General features: G+C 40.3%; 1 protein-coding gene and 1 pseudogene across 5 annotated transcripts; one reads left to right on the plus strand and one right to left on the minus strand.

The window, feature by feature from the left end:
* The first annotated feature begins 31 nt into the window (after positions 1-31).
* LRRC42 (leucine rich repeat containing 42) lies at positions 32-26,609 on the plus strand. 4 transcript variants are annotated; one of them, XM_084874297.1, is made up of 9 exons: positions 1,568-1,635; positions 3,503-3,535; positions 5,777-6,263; positions 17,787-17,918; positions 19,106-19,224; positions 20,688-20,776; positions 20,948-21,061; positions 25,024-25,108; positions 26,107-26,609. In XM_084874297.1, exons 3-9 carry the CDS (start codon positions 5,791-5,793, stop codon positions 26,379-26,381), a joined length of 1,287 nt encoding a protein of 428 aa, XP_084730423.1. In that variant the 5' UTR covers positions 1,568-1,635; positions 3,503-3,535; positions 5,777-5,790; the 3' UTR covers positions 26,382-26,609. The 4 variants fall into 4 exon arrangements, with proteins under 4 accessions (XP_084730420.1, XP_084730422.1, XP_084730421.1 ...); XM_084874294.1 differs by lacking the exons at positions 1,568-1,635; positions 3,503-3,535 and adding an exon at positions 32-267; XM_084874296.1 differs by lacking the exons at positions 1,568-1,635; positions 3,503-3,535 and adding an exon at positions 1,180-1,294.
* LOC311618045 (protein FRG1-like) lies at positions 9,499-11,158 on the minus strand (annotated as a pseudogene). The gene is made up of 2 exons: positions 10,233-11,158; positions 9,499-10,194 (listed from the first exon to the last, which is right to left on the minus strand). The product of its transcript is annotated as a protein FRG1-like (transcript).
* Positions 26,610-27,950: the final 1,341 nt, after the last annotated feature.

A 27,950-nucleotide genomic window follows, 5' to 3' on the forward strand; every position in this document is an offset into this window, starting at 1 on the left:
CGCCCCCAGGCCCGGCCCGGCCCCGCCCCTCATGCCGGGTCCGCGCACGCGCGTCTCCCCTGCCCAGCCTACCCCTAGCCCCTGTCAGCCCCGCGGCCCCGCGGCGCTAGGTCGCCCCCAGCCCCTTCCCTCCTCCCATCCTTTCTCTGTCCCACCCTCCGGAGCTTTGTGCCCGGGGAGCCGAGCCTCTTCCTCTCTCTGCCACGCCGCGGGAGGAGGGAGCTGCCACCGACGAGCTGCAGCTCGCTGCCCCGGGCAGGGGCACAGGTAGGTGGCGGCCGCGGGCCGGGCCGCTGACGGAGCCCTGGGCCGCGAGTGGGGGCGGGGGCGCGGGGTGAGGGAGGGGCGGTGGGGGAGGGGAAGGCCGGGAGGGATGCGGTTGGGGTGTGGTTGGGGAAAAGGTGTGAAGAGGATGATATGGGGGGGGTTTTAAGGGTGAGATAGTGGTGCTGGAGTTGGGTATGGGGGCGTGTGAAAATTGGGGTTCGGGGCGGGGTGGGAGAAGGGAACCGGATTTTTTTTGGGGGGGCGGATTCGGGGAGGGGCATGCTTGGGAATGTAGAGAAATGGAGAATGGCAATGCTGGGAGAGGGGCTTTGAGGAGTGCAAGGAGGGAAGGATCTAGGGTGGAAACAGGAGAAAGGGTGGGGTCTGGAGGGCAGAGAAGAAAGAAGTTGGGGCTGTGGGTTGTGAAGTTGAGCACAGGGAAGCCTGAAGGAAGGGGATTTTGAAGGTTGAAGGCAGGAGGAGGAGAGAGATGGAGAGACTTGGAATTCAGGAGAGGGAATCCCAGAGGGGGGAGGAAGGGAAGAATAGGTGGGCATGGACAGAGTAGATGGGGTGCCTGGGATGAGAGTGGGTGGGGTGGGATGATGTGGGAATAAGAGGGAGGCTGGTGGTGGTGGTGGGATTGGGTCTGGGGACCGGGAGCCCAGTTTCAGAAGGGCCAGGGAAGGATTAGAAGGGCACAAGGTTTGAGAGTTGTGGGCAGAGGAGCCGAGAGTGGGCGAAGGAAAGAGGGTTTGGGATTTTTTTCCTGTAGAAATTGGATTTTTGGGTGAGAAGCTCTAAAGTTAGCAGGTAGGAAAACGAAACTTTAAGTCTCAAGATGTGGGCGAGATTGGTGTGTTCCTGGAGAAAACGAGGGAGCAGGGGGGTATGGTCCAGTCCTTTGGAGCTTGAGAGAGAGAAAGGGATGGGTGAGAAGGCAGGTAGGAAAATGCACGCTACAGGGGAAGAGGATAGAGAGAGGAACTGAAAACTGGAAAATGGTGGCTGACACAGAACAATGGAGGTAAGATTGTTAGTTGCTTATTCATGGGTTGGAACTAGTTTCTGTTCAGGTTTTTAGGTTGGAAATGTTCTCAGGAATTCTGCATTTTCAAGTGAACCAAGGGTGTCTGCAGCCTTAAGCTGAAGGCCATGAGTAGACATGTTTTTCTGGTGTGTGGATGTGGGTAATTTCTGCCTTGGCAGAAGGAAGAAGGGAGGCCTCAATGTAGCTCTCTGTCCTGGCTCTGTTCCCACCAACTCTTTCCTCAAATGTCCACTGTTGTTTTTGTGTGTGTGTTTTTAAGTCTCCCAGTCCTTCCATCCTCCCAGCTTGAGCCAGTGAATACCAGAGGAATCAAACAGGTGGGTGAGATTAATTTTTTACATATTTTTTAATCCTTCAGGCTTATGTCATACTTTTATTTTTTTTAAAATATATTTTATTGATTTATTACAGAGAGGAAGGGAGAGGGATAGAGAGCTAGAAACATCGATGAGAGAGAAACATCGACCTATGGGGGATGTGCCCGCAACCAAGATACATGCCCCTGACTGGAATCGAACCTGGGACCTTTCAGTCCGCAGGCCAGGGCTCTATCCACTGAGCCAAACCGGTTTCGGCATGCTTTTATTCTTGAAAGACAGCATCATGCAGTGGAAAGAGCTTGAATTTTGGAGTATCACAGCCTTGAGGTTTAATGCTGGCTTGTCACTTACTAGATACGTACTTTAAGTTACGTTACTTCTCTGAGCCTCTTCATCTGTTAAATGGCAATCTTGACCTAATAAGATTGTTGAAGATTCCATGTGATCATTTAATATAGTACCTAGCACAGTGCTTGACAACTGGTAGATCCTTAATAAATGGTAGCTATCAACTGGTAGATCCTTAATAAATGGTAGCTTAATAAATGGTAGCTACTGTCATTAAGATGGGGATTATTAACTTACTTTACCCACTGAAGTTAGGTGTTTTCTTCTCTTTCTCTTCAAATTAGATATCCATAGATTCAGATCACAATTTTAATCCTGTTGCTTTCCTTTCCCCCCTCCAAACTCCAACTTGTCATGAGAATAAGGCATTTCCTTATTCTCATGCTTTCTGCTTGGTAAACTGGCATCAAGTTCTAAAAAGCTATCATGTTTAGTTATCGTTTCTTTTATTTTGCCTCTTATTCAAAGAGGCTGCAGAGAACTGAGTTATTAATGTAGTAAGATTATATTTTACTCATTGGATGAAATTATATGCTGCATGGTATTGGTTCATTTATGGTGGCCAAATGCTACAACATGCATTATTGTGATATCCTTCTACAATGTTGTATGGGTTACCAAACTGCCTCTCTGTAGGAAGCTGGGAAACTATTAGAATGCCCGTTACTCTGTTGATCTAATATAAAAGATAGCTAATGCAGATCTACAGTGGACATGGTTCTCCTTAGAGATAATGATTATTTTAATTTTCCAGTTTCTATGGGTTTTTGCCATGGTTTGTCCCCTGAGGAGACCCATTCATAATAGACCACGCTGAACAATAGCCAGGTGGAAGAAAAAACCAAGTACAGAAGCTTTGTGTGGAGTTCTCTTGCCTTTATTATCTTGAAAGATTTGAATACAAAGGTTGTAATTTTTAGATCATTTTGTAGTACCTCACAGATTCTCAGGAAGCTCCTTATTGGGAGAATGCAAGGGGCACAGATTCAATAGTAGAAATCAAAGCTCAGCAGGATGCCCTGCACCAAGATGAGTTCCTCAAGTAGCATTGTGGAAGAGTAGAGAGGACTTGGGGTTTCTGGACAGATGATAATGGGTTTACTCTTTAGGAAATTTTGGATCTCTTTTCATTATTTAGGAAGACAACTAGCACTCGATGAGTCTTTTAAGGCTAAAATATAGCCATAACTATGCCCTTTTTTTGAAAATGATCTCTGGAAGCAGAAGTTGCCAGGATTTGGGGCAGCCTGGGTTATCATCCTTACTCCTGTCCCAAGCTGCTGTGCCCCCTGCTGGATAGAATCAGACTTTTTGATTTTCACCCAAAGTACTCCTCCATTTGTCCATTTTACTCCAAAGTTTGTGGAAAGCAGACTTTTGGGGGTGAAGATTATGGGTAATACAGATGGGCAGATTCTGTTTCTTTGTCAAGGAGCTGATAGTGTGCTGAGTCATTGTAATATATTATCTTCCATTGAATTTGCCTTTCTATGAAAATAAAATCATTTCTTTTTAGCACTGTACCTGCTGTCTACTTCTGGATCTACAGGTAGGGTAGGACTCTGAGTGTCTAATCATAGAGATAAAGACCAGCAGGGGGCACAGCAGCTTGGGACAGGAGTAAGGATGTTAACCCAGGCTGCCCCAAGTCCTGGCAACTTCTGCTTCCAGAGATCAAGTTTGCTTTACCTCCTCAAGATTGAAGTCTGTGAGGTTGAAGGGGCCAGATTCATTGACTTCTACTGGAAGAACTTAGAATAAGTGAGGCATCTCAGTAGCAGGCTGAACACCAGCAAGACTGAGTTATAAGAGCCTGCACTGTTATAGGAGGTTTTTTCTTTTCTGGTTTGTAGATCCCCCTTCTTCCCCTGCCTCCCCCCCCATTACCAGTAGCAATATACTCCCATCATTTGCTTTGCTTCTACCACCTGCAGGAGGGTCTGGCAAGTGGGGAAGGAGCTGCAGCTGTTGCCTGGAAGAGGGGATGGCTCCTAGCAACAGTATCAGCAGGCCCTGCAGTCAGAACACTAAGCTTGTCTCTTTGAGGTCTCACTCTTCATCTCAGCAGATATCTGTTGAGAGCTTACTCAGTACTAGACGCTATGTTAGGCCTGGGAACGAGAAACAAATCAAATAAGTGCCTTGCCTTCAGAGAGCTCACAACTCTTGGAACATTAATAAGAGAAGAGACCGAGTACATGGTGCTAAGTGTTATGTAGAAGGAGCCAATGGTGCTTTGGGAAAAACCAGACAGGCGTGCACTGGTACAGGGGTGAGGGAAGGTTTCCCAGGAGAGGGATGGCGGTGGAAATGACGAGTAGGAATTAGCTAAGTCAGAGAAGCAGAGAAGGTGTTCCAGCCAAAGGGAGCCAAATGGGCCAAGGCCAGTGGAAAAAGAGCCCAGCCATTTACCTGGCGGTGGTACTGCTTGGTCAGAGCAGAGCATAAGGAAAAGGGCGAGGCTCTTAGCCTAAGCAAGGCCCTCTTTTCTGATGTGTTTTACACACATAATTATCCTTGGGAGAAACATGGATTGTACTGATGCCCACAAACAGGATCAACTGTTTGATCTTCAGAGAGTCAGCATTTTTGATCACTGACTTGTTTGCTGACACTTTTAAGTGTCATCATAGCTACATCCGAGACCCACATTGATGCAGAAAAGGCTGGGTCGGTTCACTTTAAGACTCACTGAAAGTCTTTCAGAGATAATAGCAGCTTTTTTAATTTCATGTACCGGGCCTCTAGTTGTTGTAGAAATGATAATCAAATACTTTCCTTTAACATAGCAATTTCTTGTGTATTTAGAAATCTCACAGTTCATCAGGAAAACATTTATTCCAGTTAGTACTTCCATACAAAATGTAATCATATGATCACATAAATACCCAGCTGTTTTTAATATTTCACCTTACCTCAAAAGTGCCCTAAAAGTGTCTTAATATAAGTGATGCTTCCAAGGGCTAGAATAGCTTTTATTTAGCTCTTGAGATGGAGGTCTTTATTTGTAAATCCAATACAAACCCTATTGCTTGTGGTCTGTGTAAGGTTTAGCAAATGAATAAACTGCAGTTCTGCAAATATCTGCTCAGAGCCTGTGATATGCCAGAGCACTTTGTTAGGCAGGCTGGCCGAATTAAACATGGTCCCTCCTCTCAGCAGAACACAGACCCAGAAACAAATCACTGAGCCAAGTACAACAAAGAAGTGTGAGGAAGGTACCATGGTAGCAAGGCAATTTTCATTTCTAGTTTTTGTTATAAACCATATATATATATATACATGGTTTAAAAAAATAGAAATAATAAATTCCAAATGTACTATTTGTAACTTGCAAATCAATAAAAATTTTATAATTGTAATGACTGCATAGCATTTCATGATATGGATGTATCATAATTCATTTAATAACACTCCTGTTTTGGGACATTTAGGTTGTTTACTATTGTTTTGTTAATATTAACTTTGTAGATGATCCTTTGCCCACTTCTGCATTAAACTGCCTTAGGGTAAATTTTTAAAATGACATACTGGTATGAACTGGATTCTGAAGGATGAATGGGAGATCACCCACAAGAAAAGGGGGAGGGTAGGAAAGGGCATTCCGGGTAGAGGCAATAGACACAGTATCCAGTGCCAAAGTTCATAGGCAACTGCTGAGCTTCATTTTCCCAAACCAGCCACAGGGCCTGCCTGGTAGGCTCATAAAACTCTGGGCACAGCAAGATGAAGTTACATATTACAGATGTCATTTTAATTAGATTGCTTCCCTTGTGCCTTGTTTTTACAGTTGCAAACAAGGCAATGTCTTACTACCTCAACTCAGAAAACCACCTGGACCCAGGGCCCATCTATGTGCGAGAGAATGGGCAGCTGCACATGGTCAATCTGGCGTTGGACGGCGTCAGGAGCAGCCTGCAGAAGCCAAGGCCTTTCAGACTGTTCCCCAAAGGCTTTTCTGTGGAGCTGTGCATGAACAGGGAAGATGATACTGCACAGAAAGAGAAGACTGACCATTTCATCTTCACATACACTCGGGAGGGGAACCTTCGGTACTCTGCCAAGTCCCTCTTCAGCCTGGTCCTGGGCTTCATCTCTGACAATGTTGATCACATTGATTCCCTTATTGGCTTTCCTGAGCAGATTGCTGAAAAGTTGTTCTCTGCTGCTGAAGCCAGACAGAAATTCACAGAGCCGGGTGCAGGGCTGAGAGCTTTACAGAAATTCACAGAGGCTTATGGAAGTCTGGTGCTTTGCTCCCTGTGTTTGCGAAACAGGTGGGTATTCTGATTAGGATATTGAATGTTTTGTTGGGTGTGTTAATTGTGTCAAGCTCCGGGGCTTTAGTCGGCTTGGAGGCTTCCCCCATCAAATAAAACTTTAGTTTAGAACTTCCAGACAAAGAGGTGCACCATTTTGAGAAAAATCACTTGTCTGTCTTCCAACCTCACTCTCACAGGCGATGCTCAGCTTTATTCTGAAAATACTTTACCAGGATGAGTTGGTTGCCACAGCTCCATTAGGTAGAAAATACTCTTCTACCAACTTTTCTCCTAAGAGAAAATAGCAAAGACAAGAGGTGATCTGTCCCTTGGTGTGCTTTAGGGATGTGAGAATTAGTAAGCAGAGTTCTCAGCCCTTTTCCAGTTTTCAGATTAGTAGGTTTTGAGCATTAGATAAAAAGAAACTTTAAAAGAACAGTGATTAAAATTTCAAGTATCGCCCTAGTTGGTTTGGCTCAGTGGATAGAGCATCGGCCTTCAGAATGAAAGGTCCCAGGTTTGATTCTGGCCAAGGGCATATGCCCGGGTTTGGGGTTCGATCCCCAGGTGGGGGCGTGCAGGAGGCAGCCAATAAATGATTCTCTCCATCATTGATGTTGCTATCTCTCTCTCCCTTCCTCTCTGAAATCAGTAAAAGGAATATATATTTTTTTTAAATTTCAAGTATCCTAAAATTTGAATATTTTCAAATAAGGTCCAAACACTAATACAAAGGGCTGTCTTTCCTAACAAAGCAGATATATTTTCTTTTAACTTGCCTTTGCTCATATACTACTTGTTGTTTAAAGTTTTTATTCTACCGTCATATAAAATGACTTTCAAAGCATTTACAAATTTTTTAAAAAATGTACACATAAAACAATTTAAAACAAACACAAAAAGTAGAAAGGCAAACATAAGTCTTCCTCTCATTTCCAATTTCCTTTTTCCAGAGGCAACTACTATTATCCATTTCTTTTATATCGTTCTAGAGACATTTTATACATATACATACATATACAGTTCCCTTTGTCATACAAATGGCAACACGCTGCTTACAGTGTGCACCTTGCTTCACATATTTTGAAAATCATTTACCATCAAGATTTTAAAAATAGCTATATAGTATACCACGATATGAATTTTTTGTGATAATGTGAAAGGCAGCTTACTGTTAAGATGCATAGTCAATATGATCATAAGACCCTGGCTGGGTAGCTCAGTTGGCTAGAGTATTATCTCAATACACCAAGTTGTGGGTTTGATCCCTAGTCAGGGGCACATACAAGAATCAACCAATGCAGGACCGGTTTGGCTCAGTGGATAGAGTGTCGGCCTGCGGACTGAAAGGTCCCGGGTTCGATTCCGGTCAAGGGCATGTACCTTGGTTGCAGGTACCTCCCCAGTAGGGGGTGTGCAAGAGGCAGCTGATCGATGACTCTTTCGCATCGATGTTTCTAACTCTCTATCCCTCTCTCTTCCTCTCTGTGAAAAATCAATAAAAATATATTTTAAAAAAAGAAAAAAGAAAGAGAAAAAAGAATCAACCAATGAATACATAAATAAGTGCAAAAATGCAGCAACAAATTGATCTCTCTATCCCCCCTCTCCCCTCTCCCCTCCCTCTCCCCCCTTTCCTTTCCTTCTCCATCTCCCTCTCCCTCTCTCTCTCTCCCCCCTCTTTCCTCCTCTCTCTCCCTCCCTACCTCTCTCTCTCTCAAGTCAATTAAAAATATATATGATCATTAAAATAAGGCTAAACAGAAAGTGTGTAATAAAAGAGAAAGTCATTCCAGAAAGCATAAGTTAAGCTCATATTGCTTGGGAAAATAAAAAAGCAATCTTTATTTAATCAGCTCATAGAATTAATATTTTTACCCCAGACCAAATATTGTATTTTAAAAAGATATAAACAGATGCAGAAAAAAAAACACACAGAACTGTGGACTCATGAGGTACAGACACCTTATGAAAGCTCTGTCTTTGTGCTGTGGTCTCAGACATGGCTGAGCCTGGGGCTGCTGCCAGTGGAAAGGAAAAAATTACCTTCTCTAAATAAAAAAGTCAGGCAGTATTTCATTGCAGCTCATACATTTACTTATTTTTTTATTCCAAGTTATTTATTGTAGAAAATTTTGAACAATGAAAAATAGAATTGTGATGTATATCTCATTTAAAAATTATTTTATAAAGGCAATACATACTATTTGTGAAATACATAAAACTATAATATTAAAAAATTAATAGTCTCACCATTCATGGTAAACACTTTCAAATATATATCTTTATACATTTTGGAATATACCCTAATCTACAACTCGTATTCTGTTTTTTTTCCCTCTACCATTATGGCTTAAGTATTTTTCATGATAGTGAAAATGCTTTTTATCCATTTGTGATGTCTGCATGCTGTTCCAGTGGTCAGATTGGATGAGAATAGTACTTTTATTCATGTTTAATGAGAGCATAAATTAGTGTAACATTCTGAAAAGCAGCTTAGCAACATGTATCAAGAGCCTTAAAAAACAACCATAACATTTGCTAGCCCATTAATTCCATCACTAAGAATCTATTCTAATTTCTAATATAATAATTGCATATAGAAACAAATGTTTTTACATAAGAGTATTCATTATAGTATTAGTAGTAATAGTGAAACCTGAAAGTTGACTATTCAACAATAGGAAATTAGTTAAGCAAATTATGGTACATTCATATGATTTGTAACTATTAAGATAATATTCAAAGAGCATTTAAAATTACGTGGTGAAATGCTCATTATATATTAAATGAAAAAATAAGAGTTAAAGTTATATTTATGATTTCAGTTTTGTTTTTTAAAATAAGGATTTTTATATGTAATGCATATATAGAAAGATAAATCCACTGAAATATAGTGGGATTGAAACTGGGTTTTAATTTTCTTTATTTCTTTCTTTATTGATTAAGGTATTACATATGTGTCCTTATTTCCCCATTGCCCCCCACCTCCCCACTCATGCCCTCAGCCCCCCTAATGTTTCATTTTCTTTATAATTTTTACATATTTTCTTAATTTTTTCTCTGAGGATGTGCTATTTTTATAACCAGAAAAATATAAGAAACATTTTTAACAATCTTTTGGCTCAGATTTTAATGTAACAATTCCAAACTTTGCTGTCCTATTCAGATATAAGAGTAAGTTTTCCAACTGTGATAAAAAAAAAACTTCCCTTCTCCTTTTGAATTTACTCCCCCCACCCCCCAAAGGTCTTACCAGCACAAAGGGTTCAGGTTAAGGAAAAGAGCTTGGAAAATAATTGAAAATAAGATAATTGTGTAGGTGTAGGGGCTTGCTGTCTTGGGATTGAGTGACAAAGCTGCTTGCCAGAAGGAGAAGCCAGTGTCTGCAACTGGGTTCCAACTCTACAGAACTGTCCTCCCTGTGTTGAAACCCCAGTGATTTTTATTCCCACTGGTGGTCACATGGAGGCAAGCATGTTTTCCTTAAAATACCACACTGTGTAACTGAAGTGAGTATTAGCAGCTACCATTTAATAATGGCCTTAAAAGTCCTGAAAAGAAGTCATCATCAGCCCCATTTTCTAGCTGGAGAAACTGAGTTTTAGAGAGGTTAGTAACTTTCTCACAATCACACAAGCAATTAGGGTTGTTAGAATCCAAACTCAGGTCTGTCTGACTCTGAAATATGTCTCTGCTTGTTCTATTGCTTCTCCACTCACTGTTCTGAACGCTTTTTTTTTTTTCTATAAAAACACTTTCACTGATTATTTTATTCAGAAAAACAAACAAAAGACAGAGACAAAAGCCCTGGTCATTTGCAGTATCTATCAGCTTTCAATTTGGCTCTCCTGCCCAGAAGTGTTTCATGCAAAAATCCATCTTCCCAGGCCTTTTTAAGAATTTTACTGTCTTCTTGTTTATTTTAAGTTTCTGGTCTTGGAAGCTCTGAAATTTCTTTTTCCCCCTTATTTATTTATTTACTTATTTATTTGTATTTTTTGGAATTTCTTTACATAATTGATTTTACACTGTTTAATATTTCCTTTGTCTTCCTCAGGGATGTCATCTTTTTCTTAGTTTCTCTTTCAGCACAGGATCTAATCATCATCATTTCTTCTCCTGCTGTTTTACTTTTTGCTTCTGTATCACCTGCTTCATTGCATCTGATAAAGTAGCTCTTTGAGGCCAATAAAGCCATTTTCCCATCTTAAAGACTGGTTCCCATTGTTCTTTTGGTCCAATTGCATCTGAACGCCCAACGACAACTCCATCTGAATTTATACCAAGGTATTTCCATAGCCAGATTTTAGGGCAATTCTGGAATCAGATCATTTGACAGCTGTAAACTGCTCTGGAGGACTAGGGCCTTCATCCACTTCTTTATTTGGAGCTCCCATTTTCAAGGGCATGTATGTAGATTCCTTTATCCATTTCAATAGCTATGGTGCCTGAAATTTCACCAGTTTGTTACTGTCCACCAGATTCCAACAATATCAAGTTGGGTTTCTTCATCATCTTCTCTTTTTCTCTCATATTCTCTTGGCTTTTTTTCTTCTTACTCTCAGCCGTGGTTCCCTTGAGCACGACTTTGGTGGACTTGACATGGGAGTATTTGGCCATGGTTCTGGTGATGCTTCTCTTTTTCACCATTCTCAGTCTTAACCATACTCAGTCTATCCATGAGCATGGTGTAGTTCTCCATTTATTCAAGCCCTCATTTACGTCTTTCAAAAACTTTATATATTTTTTCTTCATAAAATCTTGCATTCCTAGACACTAACCTTTTTTTGTTGTTCTTGTCAAGTGTTCCTAATCCTACCCCTCTTGTTCAATTTCACTCCAGTGGCTAAGGGATTGAAAAAGCTGATAGAACTATGCCCAGTAACTTGCTAACTCTTCGTGTTCCAAACTCCTCTGACTACTTTCTTTCTTTCTTTTTTCAAGTTTCTTTTCATTTTTTTTTTAAATTTCAATGAAAACTATTTTAAATATAACAATATTACTTGCAATAAACATTAATATCTCAATAAAAACTATTTTAAATATGATCTTACCTGCAATAAATGCCAATTATTCAAAGAAATGATCTTACATATAATATGTATGCAATAAATATTAATATTTCAAGGAAAAAAGGATTTTAAGTATAATATTACCAAAAGTTCACTAACAGTATGGTATCATAAAAGTTGTAGGAAATATTAAAAATTTGCAAATAAAGGATTATTTCTATTCTAGACTATCTCTCCCCCTCTCCCCCCCACTGGCTTTATTTCTGTTCATCAGCTTATGTTGTTCATTATATTCCACAAATGAGTGCGATCATATGATATTTATCTTTCTCCAACTGGCTTATTTCACTTAGCATGATGCTTTTAAAGTCTATTTTGTCAGATATGAGTATTGCTACTCCATCTTTTTTTTTTTTTGCATGGAAAATTTTATTTCATCCCTTCACTTTCATCGTGTGTCTTTGTTTTGAGGTGGGTCTCTTGTAGACAGCATATAGTTGGGTCATGGTTTTGTATCCATTCAGCTACCCTGCACCTTTTGATTGGAGCATTTAATCCATTTACGTTTAGGGTTATTATTGAGAGAGACTTATTTATACCCATTTTAATTCTGTATGGCTAGGTTTCTCTCTGTTTTTTCTTCTCAGCAATCCTTTCAGCATTTCTTATAATGCTGGCTTGGTGGTGATGAACTCCTGTAGCCTTTTTTTTGTCTGAGAAGCTCTTTATTTGACCATCTAGTTTGAATGATAGCCTTGCTGGATTTAGTAATCTTGGTCTCAGATCTTTGCTTTCCATTACCTTGAGTACTTCATGTCACTATTCTCTTGCCTGTAGAGTTTCTGATGAGAATCAGATGTCAGCCTTATGGGAACTCCTTTGTAGGTAACAGTTTTCTTTTCTCTTGCTGCCTTTAAGATTCTTTGTCTTTAATTTTGGACATTTTAATTATGATGTGTCTGGTTATGGGTCTATTGGGTTCTTCTTGTTTGGGATACTCTGTGCATCCTGAATTTGTGTGACTTTTCCCTTTACCAGGTTAGGGAAGTTTTCTACTATTATTTCTTCAAATACCTTCTCTATTCCTTTCACCCTTTCTGCCTTTTATAGCACATCTACTATTCTTATATTGTTACATTTCATATTGTCCCACTGCTCCCTTAAGCTGTCTTCTTGTTTTTTATTTTATTTATTTTTAACATATATATTTTTTTAAATTTATTTCAGAGAGGAAGGAAGAGGGAGAGAGAGGATAGAAACATCCATGATGAGAGAGAATCATTGCTGCTTCCTGCAAGTCTCCCACTGGGGATCAAGCCCACAACTCAGGCATGTGCTTTTGACCGGAATTGAACCTGGGACCTTTCAGTTCGCAGGTTGATGCTCTATCTACCGAGCCAAACTGGGTAGGGCTAATTGTTTTTTTCTTTTTGTTTCTCTAATTGAGTGATATTTTCAACTCTGTCTTCTAATTGACCGATTGGATCCTTAGCTTCCCCTAATCTGCTGTGTATTCCTTCCAATGTGTTCTTTATTTGTGTTGTCATTCTTTATTTCAGACTGTTCTTTTTTTATAGTTACTATATCTTTTTTATGCTGTTGAGCATTTTTAACATCATTATTCTGAACTCTATTTCAGATAAATTTCTGACCTTTGCTTCATTTATATATTCTTCTGGAGAATTCTCTAGTCCTTTCATTTGGGGGTTGTTTCTTTGTCTCCTCATTTTGGTTGTTTGGGTTAGTGACTATGTATTAGGTAGATCCTCTACACTTCTCAGTCTCTGGTGCAGGACAGTGTTAAAAGCTGTTTCTGACTAATTGGATTAGGCAAAGACTCAAAGCCTCCAAAGGCTGCCTCTGGGTACAGCAGTGGTTCTCAACCTTTCTAATGCCACGACCCTTTAATACAGTTTCTCATGTGGTGATGACCCACCCCCAACCATAAAATTATTTTCATTGCTACTTTATAATTAAATTTTGCTAGTGTTAATGAATTGTAATGTAAATATCTGTGTTTTCCAATGATCTTAGGCTCTACGGCAGTGGTTCTCAACCTGTGGGTTGCAACAGATTACAATTACCATTCATTCACAGAAGCAAAATTACACAACATGAGGAACTGTATTAAAGGGTTGCGGCATTAGAAAGGTTGAGAACCACTGGTCTACAGACTAATAAGACGAATTGCCGCCGAAACCGGTTTGGCTCAGTGGTAGAGCGTCTGTCTGCGGACTAAAAGGTCCCGGGTTCAATTCCGGTCAAGAGCATGTACGTTGTTTTCGGGCACATCCCCGGTGGGGGGTGTGCAGGAGGCGGCTGGTCGATGTTTCTCTCTCATGATGTTTCTGGCTCTCTATCTCTCTCCCTTCCTCTCTGTAAAAAATCAATAAAATATATATTTTTTTTAAAAAGAAAAAGACTTGAACTGCCTCCAAGCAATCGTCCTCAGGTGTGATGAGAGTTTTTTCAACAGGGTGGGCAGTTGCTTCTGCCTAGAGGTTAATTGTTAGTTTTAACCTCTTAAGTGGGCTCAGGGCTGGGTGTTTCCCAATAGTATGTATTGACTGTCTTCCCACTAGGCAAGGCAGATGTCTATGTGGGAAAGACGTTCTCTGCTGTGTGAGGGAATGACTCAGCCCAGGAAACTTGGGGTGTCTGCCTTCTGAGTTCTGTCCCCTGAGTCCCCAGTCCTGGGTTCTGCTCTCACAGCTCAAGTCCACTTCACCCTCTCTCTGCCAGAGCATAAGGTGGGTGGCTCCACAGGGAATTTTTATGCGTTAGCCCTTTAAGAATATGCCCAAACTTTTAGCTGCCACTCCCTGGCAGACAGCACCGCACTGCTTTTCACAGCTAGATGTTTTGTGGGTACCCTCCTCAGTTTGGTGCTCTCTGCTGGGGAACCCACCCTCAGAATTAGATCTCAGAGTTTTCAGTGGCTCTCCTCCACAGCTGAGATATCTCTCTGGGACTTCAGTTGCCATCTGTGGGTTCCCTTGTCATCCCCTTCTTGTCTCTGCCCCTCCTACCACTCTCTATTCGGTCTCCACCTCTGTCCTTTGGGTAACAGGGTTCTCTCCTGTGAGTTTTCCATTGATTATTCAGGAAGCATTTCCGTATTTCAGTTGTAATTCCAGCTTGCTCCTGGGAGCATGTCCGTGCTGCATCCTTCTACTCTGCTGCCATTTTTAATCTCTCCCAACTAATTTCTGACCATCGCCGCACCCATAGGTGCCATAGCACCGCATCCTTCTCGCGGGGCTGAAGGAGGCCTGACTCGCTGTTCTGAACTCTTTAAGAGGCAATCTGGAAGAGTAGTTTTGAGCAGAACCCTAGAACTTACTAGTTGAACTGGTTAACAATGGCGGATTTTATAATCAAAGAAAGCACGATAATTTCAAGAGAAACATCAAAAGTGCTTTATTCAAAGTAATGTCCATCGCTAGCTACACATTTCCCCCATCTTTCAGGTAATTTGTGGATAGTGTCCCAATAGAACTTGTCTTGTTTTGAGGCATACCATTCAGAGAGCCAATTTCCTACTTCTTCGTATGTTTTGAAGTGCTGCTCAGAAAGTGCGTGTGCCATCTGTCTGAACAAGTGGTAATCTGAAGGAGCAAGGTCTGGTGAATACGGCGGGTGGGTTAATACTTCCCAGGCAAGATCTTTTAACGTGTCTTTAACTGGGGTGTGTGATGGTGCATCATCATGAAGCAAAATTACTTTGCCGTGTCTTCTGGCACATTCTGGTTGTTTCACGATCTAAGAGTGGTTCACATTGATTATTTCTTGTCGGTAGCAATCAGCATTAACAGTTTCACCTGGTTTTAGAAGCTTATAATACACCACATCTTCCTGATCCCACCAATCGCAGAGCATTGTCTTCTTTTCGAAGCGATTTGGCCTTGCAGTCGATGTTGATGGTTGACCTGGATCAACCCATGATTTTGTGCATTTGGGATTCTCAAAATAAATCCACTTTTAATCGCCAGTCACAATTTGATGACAAAAAGACTTTCTTTCGTGCCATTGAAGCAACATTTTGCTGATGACTTTACGGTTTTCATTTGTCTTTCATTCACTTGATGGTGGCACCTATTTTCCTTCCTTTAAAATCTTTTCCATTGCTTATAAACGATTGGAAATTGTTTGCTGAGTAACGTTTAATCTTTCTGCAAGTTGTTTTTGAGTTTGACACGTATCTTCATCCAATAATGCTTGTAATTGTTGGTCTTCAAACTTTTTTGGTTGACCTGGATGTTCTTTGTCTTTCACACCAAAATCATCACTTTTAAAGGGTTTAAATCAGCGTTCACAAGTATCTTAAGATGGAGCATGTTCACCATAAGCTTCACGAAGTATACGATAATTTTTTCTTCAAAATAATGAATTAAAACTTCCCATAAATGCTCTTTTATGGCACGAAATTCAACATTTTTAAGTGTAAAAATATCTATGATGTTAATACCTTCAGCAGATTTGACATATGAAGTTTTGAAGTTTGCTGTCAATACAACAAAATAGCATACATATCAAATCGCATATATATCAACATATGTGTAACTCTATTGAAAAAATTTGCATTATTAACTGGTACATCTGGTATGTTCTAGATCAGTGATTTTTCAACCAGTGTGCCACAAGAATTTTTAAAACATGCACTATTTGACTATTTAGTCAAAGGCACTGGCTTTTTTTTTTTGTTAGATTGTCAAATAAAAAAAATGACAATAGCCAACACAACAATGGCCTTCTGGTGTAAATACCCTGTCTTGAACCATAATTATGTAGGTCATATATAATAAAGTTGCATTTTTTGGTCACATTATGTAATAAGGTTGCTTCTGATTGGTTAATTCTTGGTACCAGAAATCCTTATATACAAGTATAGGCACCTGATTTTTTAAAGTCACTTTGGAACAAAAAGGGTAGGTAATAACTATTATTATATTTTTGTAAATCAGTCTAAATTATACCTATTTTCTTGTTAGATGGGCAAAAAAATACAGTATATTTTTTAGTGTGCCACAGAATGTTAGTAATTAGTTTATGTGTGCCAAGATATGAATACAGTTGAAAATTGCTGTTCTAAATAAACTTCTAGTAAGGTCTGTGGTTTTGTATGTTGGTTTCTCAGCTTTGGTTTTTGTAATGTTTGTTATCAGATTATACATTGTTAGTCCTTCTCAGATAATGTGTTTCAGAATTACTAAAAATCTTTTGATTAATTGATCAAAGGATGTGTATTTTTTTTTCTCTGATTGCCAGTAAACCCCCAAATTCCTATTAACCCACTAGAACTCTGGGATTGTAGAATGAGAAACAGCAGCTTTACTTATAGTGCAGTTAAAATACATGTGAGGAAATAAGGCTCATTTGTGTACCCAGCTGAGCTCGGTCATCAGGCATCTTGGAGGGCGTATCGGTGCCCCAGGTCATCGGTACGTAGCAGTCATGCCAGTGACAGCATCAGTACATCTTTTGTAGGAAGTAAGAGGAAAAGAGATCTAACTTCCTTCTTACTGTCATTATTACATCCTGTTTGTGGTAATTATGATCCTGCTGACAGAATAGAGATGTGAGCACTTCTGAGTATAACCCCACTGGAGCATGCCATCCAGCTCTGTGGAAACATCTAGACATCATGAGGAAATGGATCAGAAAGGCATGCTTTTGCCACAAGTCAGTTTCTCTGTTCTTTTAGGATCCTCTCCGTCTGTCACACTTAATCCCCTTTCATGAAGAACTAGAAGTGGGGTGGAGGCCAGAGCCTGGGATGTGGAATGCCTTTTTGATCTCCTTTCCTCTTCTGAGGAGGCACCTCCCTGATGCTTCCTGGTAACAGTCTGGCACGGCGCTCCAGTGTTAGTAACGTGGCTGTAGTGCTCACAGGTTTTTCATAACCATCTAGATTAGAGTGAGTTCTCTCAGTAGCCGTGCTGCACATACTTCTTATGGTAAAGTTAGCTGGATAGTTTACTCACACTTGTGGAAAAGATAAAATATAATCTGTCAAATATATCTTTGGATGTGAAGACTAGAACCCTGTGTTCTTGGCCCTGCTCCAGTTTTTACACTACTAAATATTGAGCATTAGATAAAAAGCAACCTTAAAGAAATAATTAATTTAAAAGTTTTGGAAATTCTCCGATAAGGTCCCCAAACTACCAGTCTGTCTGTCGTCTAATAAAGCAGATGTTTTCTCCTGTGACTGTTTTGCTCATATACTTTCATTTACTTATTTAAAGTTTTTATTCCACTGTCATGTAAAAAGACTTATAATGTATTTACTAATGAAAAAAATTTCAAGCAGTGTCCACGTAGTAATCAGTGAAGTCTGCTTATTACATAGTACTTTGTCCTGATGGAATGCTGGTTGTGCGGCACAAAGCCACAAATGGTAATGTCTTTATCTTTGTCCTTTTGTTTCCTTTTTGGTAATTCTTTTTTCTTCTTATTCATCTTTTTGGTAATGTTTTTAAAGAAGGAAGAAAAACTGTTAATTCTTCTCCGTACCCTACAGATATCTAGTGATTTCAGAAAAACTTGAAGAGATTAAGTCTTTCCGGGAGTTGACCTGCCTGGATCTTTCCTGTTGCAAGCTTGGAGATGAACATGAACTCCTAGAACATCTCACCAATGAGGCCCTATCTAGGTATTACCACCATTTGCAGATTAATTGTTTTTATTATTTTTTTTTAAAGGATGATCCAATAGGATCATCTTTAAGAATACCGATTACCTCCCAAGTCTATGTTTATTTGCTAAGTTTTTTCATAAACTTTTTCAATTTCTGTTTTCTTGATAGGAGCAATATATATAACTCTTATGAAAGTAAGTCAGTTATTTCATTTTTTTAAATAACGTTTACTTCAACATGTAGCACTTGAAGCTACCTGGGCTGAAAAATTATTTTCCCCTTTATTTATCTACTCCTAGTTTAATCTAGCCAGAGATGAGAAGTCATACGATTTTCCAAAGTCATCATTTTCTATTTTAACTATCAATGAACTATAAATTATTTAAAAAGTCAACTATTAAAGACAGCTTAATACATCTTTGTCAAGAACCATAATTTAAAGAAATCACCCAGTTTATACCATTCACAAATAATTAGATTGATCTCAGTCTGGCCGGCAGAGAGGAGGCCTAATGAATTTCTTTGTGGTTTCATAAACACCCAAAGGGATAGCAGCTTTCAAACCTGAATCTGACCCACTTCCTGGGGCCTTCCTAGGACAGACACCTACACACTGCTCTGTGCAAAGGTATTTTTGTGTGAGGTTAGGAAAAGTTCAGGTTCCCTGTTGTGTGTGGGACACTGAAGCACATTAATACGCCAGTGTCAGGTTAGCTGGATGGACTGGGTTATAGGTATGCCTTAAAACTCAATCTGAAAATCTGGATTTATAAAGCTAGTTAAACTTAGACAATTGTTTGTTTTGCCAAAAGAATTCTCGAAGGAGTTCTTCAGCAGACTTTCCTGACACACTTAGAGTGTTTTTGGTGTCCCACAGCATTTGTCAGGAATGCAGCTTTCGTGTTTAATAAGTATATATTTATCTCCCTAATGAAGTCCATTTATCTCATTCCACCATATACCTCTAGTGCCTTCTGCCATCTGAGATTAATGCTACATGACACTGATCCCTAAGTTAACCCTCACTTAGTAACTAAAATAGCACCAAAAGACCTTTAGCTTCGTTGAATGCACTGATTGTGAAATAGCAAGGGTTAGAGGATATTTAATATTTTTAAATGAACTTTTATGAAAGTGTGTTACATACCTAGACTTTCTCAAACTCTCTTTAAATAATTTATTTGTGGGCTTTGTTTTCCTAGTGTAACTCAACTCCACTTGAAGGATAATTGTTTATCTGATGCCGGGGTACGGAAAATGACAGCACCAGTTCGAGTGATGAAAAGAGGCCTTGAAAATCTAACATTATTAGACTTATCTTGTAAGTTTTATTAGAAATTATAGATGATTAATATTGGAAGAATGGCCTTAGAAATCATCATTTTAGACGTGACAAATTGAGGGGACTTTGCTAGGTGCCACATCAAGTTATTGGCAGAGCAGGACTAAAGCCAGGGGCTCTTGACTTCTGGCTACGTACCTCTCCTGGCCTGTTGGCACCTCTTTACAGTAGGAAAAGCTCTTATAAATTCATCTGTGCTACTTACTGTGTGCAGACAGGGCAGCCTTTCATCATATTTCTAGCATCTATTTGGTTTATCTTTTTTTTTTGAGTTGCTGACTCATAGTGTTTGTCATCTAGGTCCTTTTTTGTTTTGTTTTGTTTTTTGTTAATCCCCATTTGAGGACATTTTTTCCACTTATTTTTAGAGAGAATGAAAGGAAGGGAGGGAGGGAGAGAGAGAAAAAAAAAACATTGACATGAGAGAGACACATTGATTGGCTGCCTCCCACCCCACATGTGCCACTACCTGGGCTGGGGAGTCTGCATTCAAGGTGTATCCCCTGGACCTTTCAGTCTGTAGGCTGACGCTCTAACTACTGAGCAAAACCAGCCAGGGTAAGGATTTTTTTTTTGAAAAATCTGTATTTGCTTGATGAAAATCTGAATGAATCCACTGTTGTGATAACTTACTCAGGGTTATCCAGATACTGACGCCAATGGTAGAAACTTGATAGAAATCATCTACAATTTAACTGAGCATCCTTTGAATGTATGGCAGGATGGCATGGTATCAGAAAAATAGAAGGAGCAGGGTTTGAAGTCAGAGGACACTCCTTGCTCTGCTACTCTTATTAGCAGCTGTGTGCCCTTGGGCAAGTTATTTAACCTCTCTGAGTCTTGGTTTTGACTTCTGTAAAATGAAGATAATAATGAATGTACTGCCTTCCTCCCAGGAAAGTGTGTTCATTCAACAAATATTTTTTGAGCATCTTCAATGTGCCAGGAATTGTGCTTATGGCCTAGAGGGTTCAGTGCTAAATGTAGGACTCTCTGATGTGAGAAGTAATATGTAAGAAAGACTTCAGAAAAAAAAGCAAATTAGTAAGAGTAATAATAGTCTCTGTGTCAGGGTGCTTTTGAAAGCCTTTTTTAAACAAATCTTTTTACTTTGGAAGTGAAATAGCTATGAACAAAGTATATGAACCATTTTAATGCATGCTTATATATGTTGTTTTCATATTGTTGTAAATTAAACCCTTTGGGATAATTACCTGGTTCATTTTTTTCCCCTGCTAAACCCCTAGCTTCTAAAAAGTTAGTGCTATAAAGGATCTTAAGATCATCTTGTGTGTGACTCCTTCATATTACAGATAGAATAAAGATAAGATCCCTATATTTTATTTACTCTGAAAGTTTGTTCACTAGATATTTTATATTGACCTTACTGTTGGCATTTTGGCAATAAACTATAACTGAATCTTCCTGTTTTTGACCTGTAGGTAACCCTGAGATCACAGATGCAGGAATTGGATATCTCTTTTCTTTTAGAAAACTGAACTGTTTAGATATCTCTGGGACAGGGCTCAAGGTAGGACTTTTACTCCCGTCTCTTATTTTTTCACACTCACAATTTGATATTTTGTTTCTGTTAATTGTAGTTTAGAAAAAGCTGGTATTTATGATGGTGCTTCTTTCCTACTGAAAACTAGTACTAATTGACCAGATGTGTGGGCTTCCTGTTCTGTCTTTCCCTCACTAGGACGTCAAAGCTGTCAAACACAAGCTCCAGACCCACATAGGCCTTGTCCACTCCAAAGTGCCTCTGAAGGAATTTGATCACAGTAACTGCAAGACCGAGGGCTGGGCTGACCAGGTACTGTATATCCACCACCACCAACCCCCCTCCTCCCCGCCGACACACACAGTTAATAATGACTTTTTAATTTTAATTCTAAGTATCTTATTCAGCACTTTGAACAAACATTAATCCTTTGGTATTTCTTGGCTGAATTGTCATCTTTATGTCAAATCGGAGATACTGATGGCCTGTAACTGACCGAGCTACTTAAGGAAAGGTGTTAGATGCTAGTCCTTAAATCTCATGATCTGGTCACTAGATTGTGCCTTAGCCTTATTGGACCCAGGAGAAAATGTCATCTTCTAAAGATTCTGAAAATAAGTGAATTCTGCCATGCTGATGAAAAAAACAGTATGACCCCGCTTCAGAAGGACATACTCTCTTAGCAGTCTAGAGAGTAAGTCACACTAAGAACGATTCGAACCTGGCTCTTCCTCTTTCGGGCACTTTTCTTACATCTCAGAGCCTTAGTGAGGAACAGACATTTTGTCCACCTCTCACTGAGGGTTCCCATTTTTATCTTCTTGGGTGAACTTTACTTTGACTCAGTCTTGTCTTCTTGATGGTCTCCCTCAACTTGGTCAAGTACAGGCTTACGTAGGAAGTCGGAAAGTAACCAAGTATACAGCACCAGTAGATGCCAGCCTACCTGTGGCTGGTGCCTTTCTCCTTCACACACTTTATTTATTTATTTATTTATTTATTTATTTATTTATTTTTAATATATTTTATTGATTTTTTACCGAGAGGAAGAGAGAGGAATAGAGAGTTAGAAATATCGAGAGAGAATAGTCGATCAGCTGCTTCTTGCACACCCCCTACTGGGGATGGGCCCGCAACCAAGGTACATGCCCTTGGCTGGAATCGAACCCGAGACCTTTCAGTCCGCAGGCTGACGCTCTATCCACTGAGCCAAATCGGTTTCGGCATCTCCTTCAAACACTTTAAACCAATGTTTCTTGATGGAGGCCTGGAGGGCTCCACAAACTGTTTTGTTCTGTATTCCTCCTTGGCTCAAACTGTAACACATGATGGTGGACTTCTCCCAACTGTCTGATCGTAGTATCACCTCCCGATAGGTGAACAGGGAGGGGGTGCTGGTGGGTCAGTGTTTCAGAAGCATTTTGAAGTTGGTCCGGAAAATGCATGAACTAATTATCATAGTGCAGTGTCAAGCACAGTTTGTAGCACTGGATTAATCCTAGACATAGCCAGTAGTGGACTTGGGGCAGGTAGGTGTGGGATGGTCATATAAAGGCTTGATGTAGTTTGGTAGCAGGTTGTCATGGTAAAAAGAGCATAGGCTATGGAATCAAAGATACCTGGATTTGGGGTCCTGGCTTGACAAGTCAGTAGCTATATGATTTAAGGCAACTTTGAGTCTCTGTTACTTCATCTGTAAAATGCAAAAATCTGGACCTCTCTTGCAGAGGTCGGTAAGAGTGAAGTAAAATACCTACCGTACCAGTCTGGCCTGGAAGTAAGCAAATGGGACTCTGCAGCTTCATGCCATACAACCTCAGCCTGGCCCCTACGGTGTGGCTGCAAAGATTTATCTGTCTCTTGCTGATCCCTTATTAAAACTGTTTCAGGCTGACTCTGAGCTGCTCCTGCTTCATTCTCAGCAGGTGACACGGAAAAAATAAGGCTACCTAACAGGAGTCCCCTTACATTTCTGTCTTAAATTTTCTCCATTTCTTCAACCATATTCTACTTTCCTCCTCTGTAAGGGGAGTAAGGATGTCACTTTATTCCACTGATAAGCCTTGAGTTTTTCCTTTTTATCTTTCAGTTCTGTTCTCTACGATCACCAGCTTCCTCTGTGACATTTTACTGGTAATTATTTCCCTCTACTGCTCACCACTGCATCTTCAGTCTCATCCTGAGCTGGCCGTTTTCTTTGTGTATAAACGCACTTGTGCTACTCTTACTCTAATGTGTTCCTCATCCTCCAACAGAACTGTGAATTGTTTTCTGTTATCCATCCCACTTCCTCACCGTCTCCTCAGTTCTTCATCCTTCGTGGTCTGGGTCTGGCCTCCATCCTCTACGGCAGGTGTTCTCTTAAAGGTAGCATGTGGTCTCATTTTCACCTGCCTTAGCTTTTCTGCAGCATTGACACAAACATGCCTCCCTTATGCTTTTTCCTCTTGGCCTTTCTCCTGGCTCTCCCCTCACTTTTTAATTTCTGCCTCTAGCTCTTGCCGATTCCTCTTCTCTTCTCCGATACCTCCACTTACTTCCTGGTGATCATAACTGTCCCTTCTTTTCACTTGACCTATTCCTAAATATCATCCATAAATCTCTACCTAGCACCTCAAATTCAGCTTGTCCAGAACCTGACTCATTTTCTTCTTCCCTGTCCTCAAGCTCTTTTTATTGACATGCTTCTTTCTTAGTAGAAGTGCTGTTTTCCCAGTTGCCTATGTACATGCCCTAGACTGAAAGGTCCCAGGTTTGATTCCAGTCTAGGGCATGTACATTGGTTGCGGGCACATCCCTGGTAGGGGGTGTACAAGAGGCAGCTGGTCAATGTTTCTCTCTCATCGACGTTTCTAGCTCTCTATCTCTCTCCCTTCCTCTCTGTAAAAAATCAATAAAATATATTTTTAAAAAGTCAGTTTAAAAAAAAAAAAAAAGAATTCCAGCCAAAACCAGTTTGGCTCAGTGGCTAGAGCGTCGGCCTGCAGACTGAAAGGTCCCTGGTTCGATTCCGGTCAAGGGCATGTACCTTGGTTGCGGGCACATTCCCAGCAGTGGGTGTGCAAGAGGCAGCTGATTGATGTTTCTCTTTCATCGATGTTTCTAACTTTCTATCCCTCTTTCTTCCTCTCTAAAAAATCAAGTTTTGGCTCAACTGCCATTTTTAAAACCGCTATTACAAATGTATTTTTATTATAAGCTACTACAAATTCTTCTGTAAATCTGGCCAAGTATAAACTATATATATATAAAAAAAGATTATTTCACATATACCATGAGTAAGTAACAAGAACTAAATTTAATACTTTTCATGGAATGCAATGAAATGACCAAAAAGAAAAACATTTTCAGATCACAGAGGCAGTATGACGCAGTTTAAGAATACATTTACAGCCGAAACCAGTTTGGCTCAGTGGTAGAGTTTTGAGTTATATTGATGTATTTTAAGGCACTAGGGTGAGACTAGGGATGTGTGAATGAATAGTAATGACTAAGGTTTCAAATTTTAGTATTTAGTTTAAGGGTATGCAGTTTGTTTCTAGCTTGGAATAGAGATGAAAAGAGGGAGTGAACATTGTGGATTTTTCCTGAGTCATGCAAATACACATATCTAACAGGTTTGTAGTCTGACTGGCTCTTGCATTAAAACAGAAAATCCAGCCGAAACCGGTTTGGCTCAGTGGTAGAGCGTCGGTCTGCGGACTGAGAGATCCCGGGTTCAATTCCGGTCAAGGGCATGTACATTGGTTGCGGGCACATCCCCGGTAGGGGGTGTGCAAGAGGCAGCTGGTCGATGTTTCTCTCATCGACGTTTCTAGCTCTCTGTCTCTCTCCCTTCCTCTCTGTAAAAAAAAACAAAACAAAAAAACCCCCCCGAAAATCCAGGCTTGACTTGATTTTTATTCTTTTTAAAAATATATATTTTATTGATTTTTTACAGAGAGGAAGGGAGAGGGAGAGAGAGAGTTAGAAACGTCAATGAGAGAGAAACATCGACCAGCTGCCTCCTGCACAACCCCTACCGGGGATGTGCCCGCAACCAATGTACATGCCCCTGACCGGAATCGAACCTGGGACCTTTCAGTCTGCAGACCGATGCTCTACCACTGAGCCAAACCGGTTTCGGCTGATTTTTATTCTTATCACCAATCATCTGAAGTAAGATTTCTGCAGGAGTTTGTGTTTATGGAAAGGGAACAGAGGGGAACAAGGAAGGTTTGATATTAAAGGCTTTAGATTTTGTTCAGATTCAAACCTTTCCAAATACATTTTAGATTGTTCTGCAGTGGGACCGTGTGACTTCGGAAGCTGTGAAGCCCCGAGATGCTTTGGAACCTCGAAAGGCAGCTCAGCACTTCTGTGAGAGATTCTTTTTTCTTTGGGATTCCCTTTTAGCCCTTAGGATTTTTGCACCCTTAAAGCAGTTAACTTGTTTTCGCACGTGGGAAAATTAACTGTGTTAGCACCAGCTGAATCAGATCACCAAGACTTGTGTTCTCAGATAGTTTAGAGCAGCCGTCACCAACCACCGGGGTGGTTTCTGAGATCTGAAAGGCTGGCCACCGCTGGTTTAGAGTAGTACACTTTGAATGCAGTACAAGAAAAATAGCTTATTAAATGTACATATTTATATCCCATCTTGTTTCAAAAATGATTTGTAGTAGATAGATTACAGAGATTCATAAGGAATTAAGTGTAGCCAAATGGAAGAAGCAACTCAGGTGTTCATCAGTAGATTAATGGATAAACAAAATGTATTATTTACATACAGTGGAATATTATAATAAGCCTTAAAAGAGAAGGAAATTTTAACACATGCTATAATATGGATGAAGCTTGAAGACATTATGGTAAGTGAAATAAACCAATCAGAAAAAGACAAATATTGTGTGATTCTTCCTATTAGAGGCTTTTAGAATAGTCAAGTTCATAGAGCCAGAGTGGAAGAGTGGTTGTCAGGGACTAGGGAGGGGTCCTGGTTTTTAATAGTAATAGCTAATATTTTTTAGCTTTTACTGTGTGCCAAGCATTGTGCTGAGCACTCTGTGTACATTATTTCATTTATCTTTAATCACCCTTATGAAATAGGTTTTCTATCCCTATAAAGATGAGAAAATTGAATCTCAAGTCACTTGCCCAACGTCTCTTATCCAGGAAGTGGCAGTGTACATGCCTTCACCCTGTGCTAGTGCATATGCCACTGTCACTTTATAGGGCACTCAAAAGGGAATAACATTAATCCAAACATCTCCCTGTTTGGACCTATGTTGTTTTCTTTGGATCATCTTTCTAGACCTAGGCATGCTTAGCAAGCCAGCCCTGTAAACTCATCACCCTTCCTTTTGTCGCTCTTACAGATGGGAAGCGGGCTCGAACAGAAGCTCCGGTGAAGTGTCCCCTGGCAGACATCCACATGGACTCTTCTGAGAAACTCCAGTTCTATAGAGAGAAAGCCCCAGACTGCCATGGGCCATTGTTGAAACTTGAAGCTGTCTCAAGCCAGGAGTCAAAGAAGAGCAAGAAGAGAGGTTTTGAGGAGCCAGAAAAGGAGCAGAGTAACTCTTCACAGTCTTCAAAGCAGAAATACGTGTGTCTTGCTGTGGAAGACTGGGACTTGTTAAATTCCTATTGATTGGCAGATAAAAGTTGACCTTCCCCACCCCTCCCCCATCTCTAATGTATGAGGAAAGGGGCTGATGTTTTCCTCTTTGTTTGAATTTACCTATGACATTAGCATAGCAAGCAGATATTTCTACTTTTGTGGTGGGGGAGGGGAATGCTATGGAAGTATGTAATAATTTCTAATGTATATTTTCAATACATAGTAATTTTTTCAAATAAACGTTTTTGCTGTCCTTAAGTTCTGCTTATGAAATATGGACTGGAGCCACAGGAAATCATACTGGTTTGGGATGAAAGGCCATCTGAAACAACAAGGCAGCTTAGCTTGATTTGTTGCCACCCCGGTTTGGACCAGCCAATAATATATATATGTGTATGGCCACCATACTGAATGCCTCCTATGTGTCATGCCCTGTCCCCCATGGAAGAAAGGTATTAGCTCTGATTTAGAGTTAAGAAAACTCGGCCTCAAGTTAAATGAGTTGTTCACGGTCACAGGGCTTATAAGTGACAGAACCAGAATCTATACTCCTTTCTGTCCAACTCTGTAACAGTGCCTCTGAAACAATAGTTACTATTTATTAAAATCCCAGCTATTATGTCTATGAAATAAAGCACCAGAAATCTTCTCAGCAGTTTTACAAAGTACTATCACCTCTGTGTGACAGATGAGGAACCTGAGACCAATGGCTTGCCTTGGACCAGTGCTTCTCAAGCTTTATTGTGCATGCGGTCACCTAAATGCAGATTCTGATGCAGTAGGTCCAGAGTGGGATGTGAGGCTCAGTGTTTGTAAAACGTTTCCAGATGATGCCACTGCTTCTAATTTGTGGACTGCACTTTAACCCTTTGCACTCCGCTGTCCCCTCTCAGGGGACATCGGAATTCTAGCATATCACTCGGATGTCCCCTCTCAGGGGACATTGCAGTTTATTAGTGATTACGGGGAATTGAGTTATTTCAACGCACTCCGCCGCAAAGTAGCGTCGAGTAGCTGGTAGCCAATGTCCAGAATGGTTCGGAGTGCAAAGGGTTAAGTAGCAAGTCTCTAAACCTTCTCTGTCTATATGGTAGCCCCTAGTCACATGGCCACTGAACACTTGGAATGTGGCTATAGCCCAAATTGAAATGTGCAGTAAAATACACACAGGATATCAGGCATTGAAGTACAAAAGAATGAATGATATCTGCATGTTTAAGTATTGATTCCATGTTAAAATGGTAATTTGGGGATTACAGATGTTCACCTGTTTTTTTCTAATGTGGCTACTACAAAACGCAACATGTCTTGCATTCGTGATTTGCATTGGACAGTGCTGCTCTAGATCCTATTCCATTCCTAAAAGCCAGCTTAAAGTAAGGCCTGGCACGTAAAAGGAAGGGAAAGAGAATACCATAAGGATTTAAGGAAATTGACCCAGCCAATTTTGTGACAGGTTTGACATTTGGAAATGCTCTAGAGTTTAGCAGGAATTTTAATAAAGGCAGGTCTTGGATATCTGGTATGTATTTTCTATTTAGAGTTAGGTGAGGTGCTAGCTTGTTGCCCAGGTTCACATCAAAAGCTCTGATTTGTGAA

This window comes from Pipistrellus hanaki (genome assembly GCF_964339955.1).
Source record: "Pipistrellus hanaki genome assembly, chromosome: 2".
Classification (NCBI taxonomy): Eukaryota; Metazoa; Chordata; class Mammalia; order Chiroptera; family Vespertilionidae; genus Pipistrellus; species Pipistrellus hanaki.

What these genes read in the sequence shown, in the direction of transcription:
- LRRC42 (XM_084874294.1), top strand. Translation starts at nt 5,791, where the DNA reads ATGTCTTACTACCTCAACTCAGAAAACCACCTGGACCCAGGGCCCATC. An exon ending in TCCCTGTGTTTGCGAAACAG is followed by an intron (nt 6,264 to 17,786) that starts GTGGGTATTCTG and finishes CGTACCCTACAG; the next exon opens with ATATCTAGTGATTTCAGAAA. An exon ending in TCTCTGGGACAGGGCTCAAG is followed by an intron (nt 20,777 to 20,947) that starts GTAGGACTTTTA and finishes TTCCCTCACTAG; the next exon opens with GACGTCAAAGCTGTCAAACA.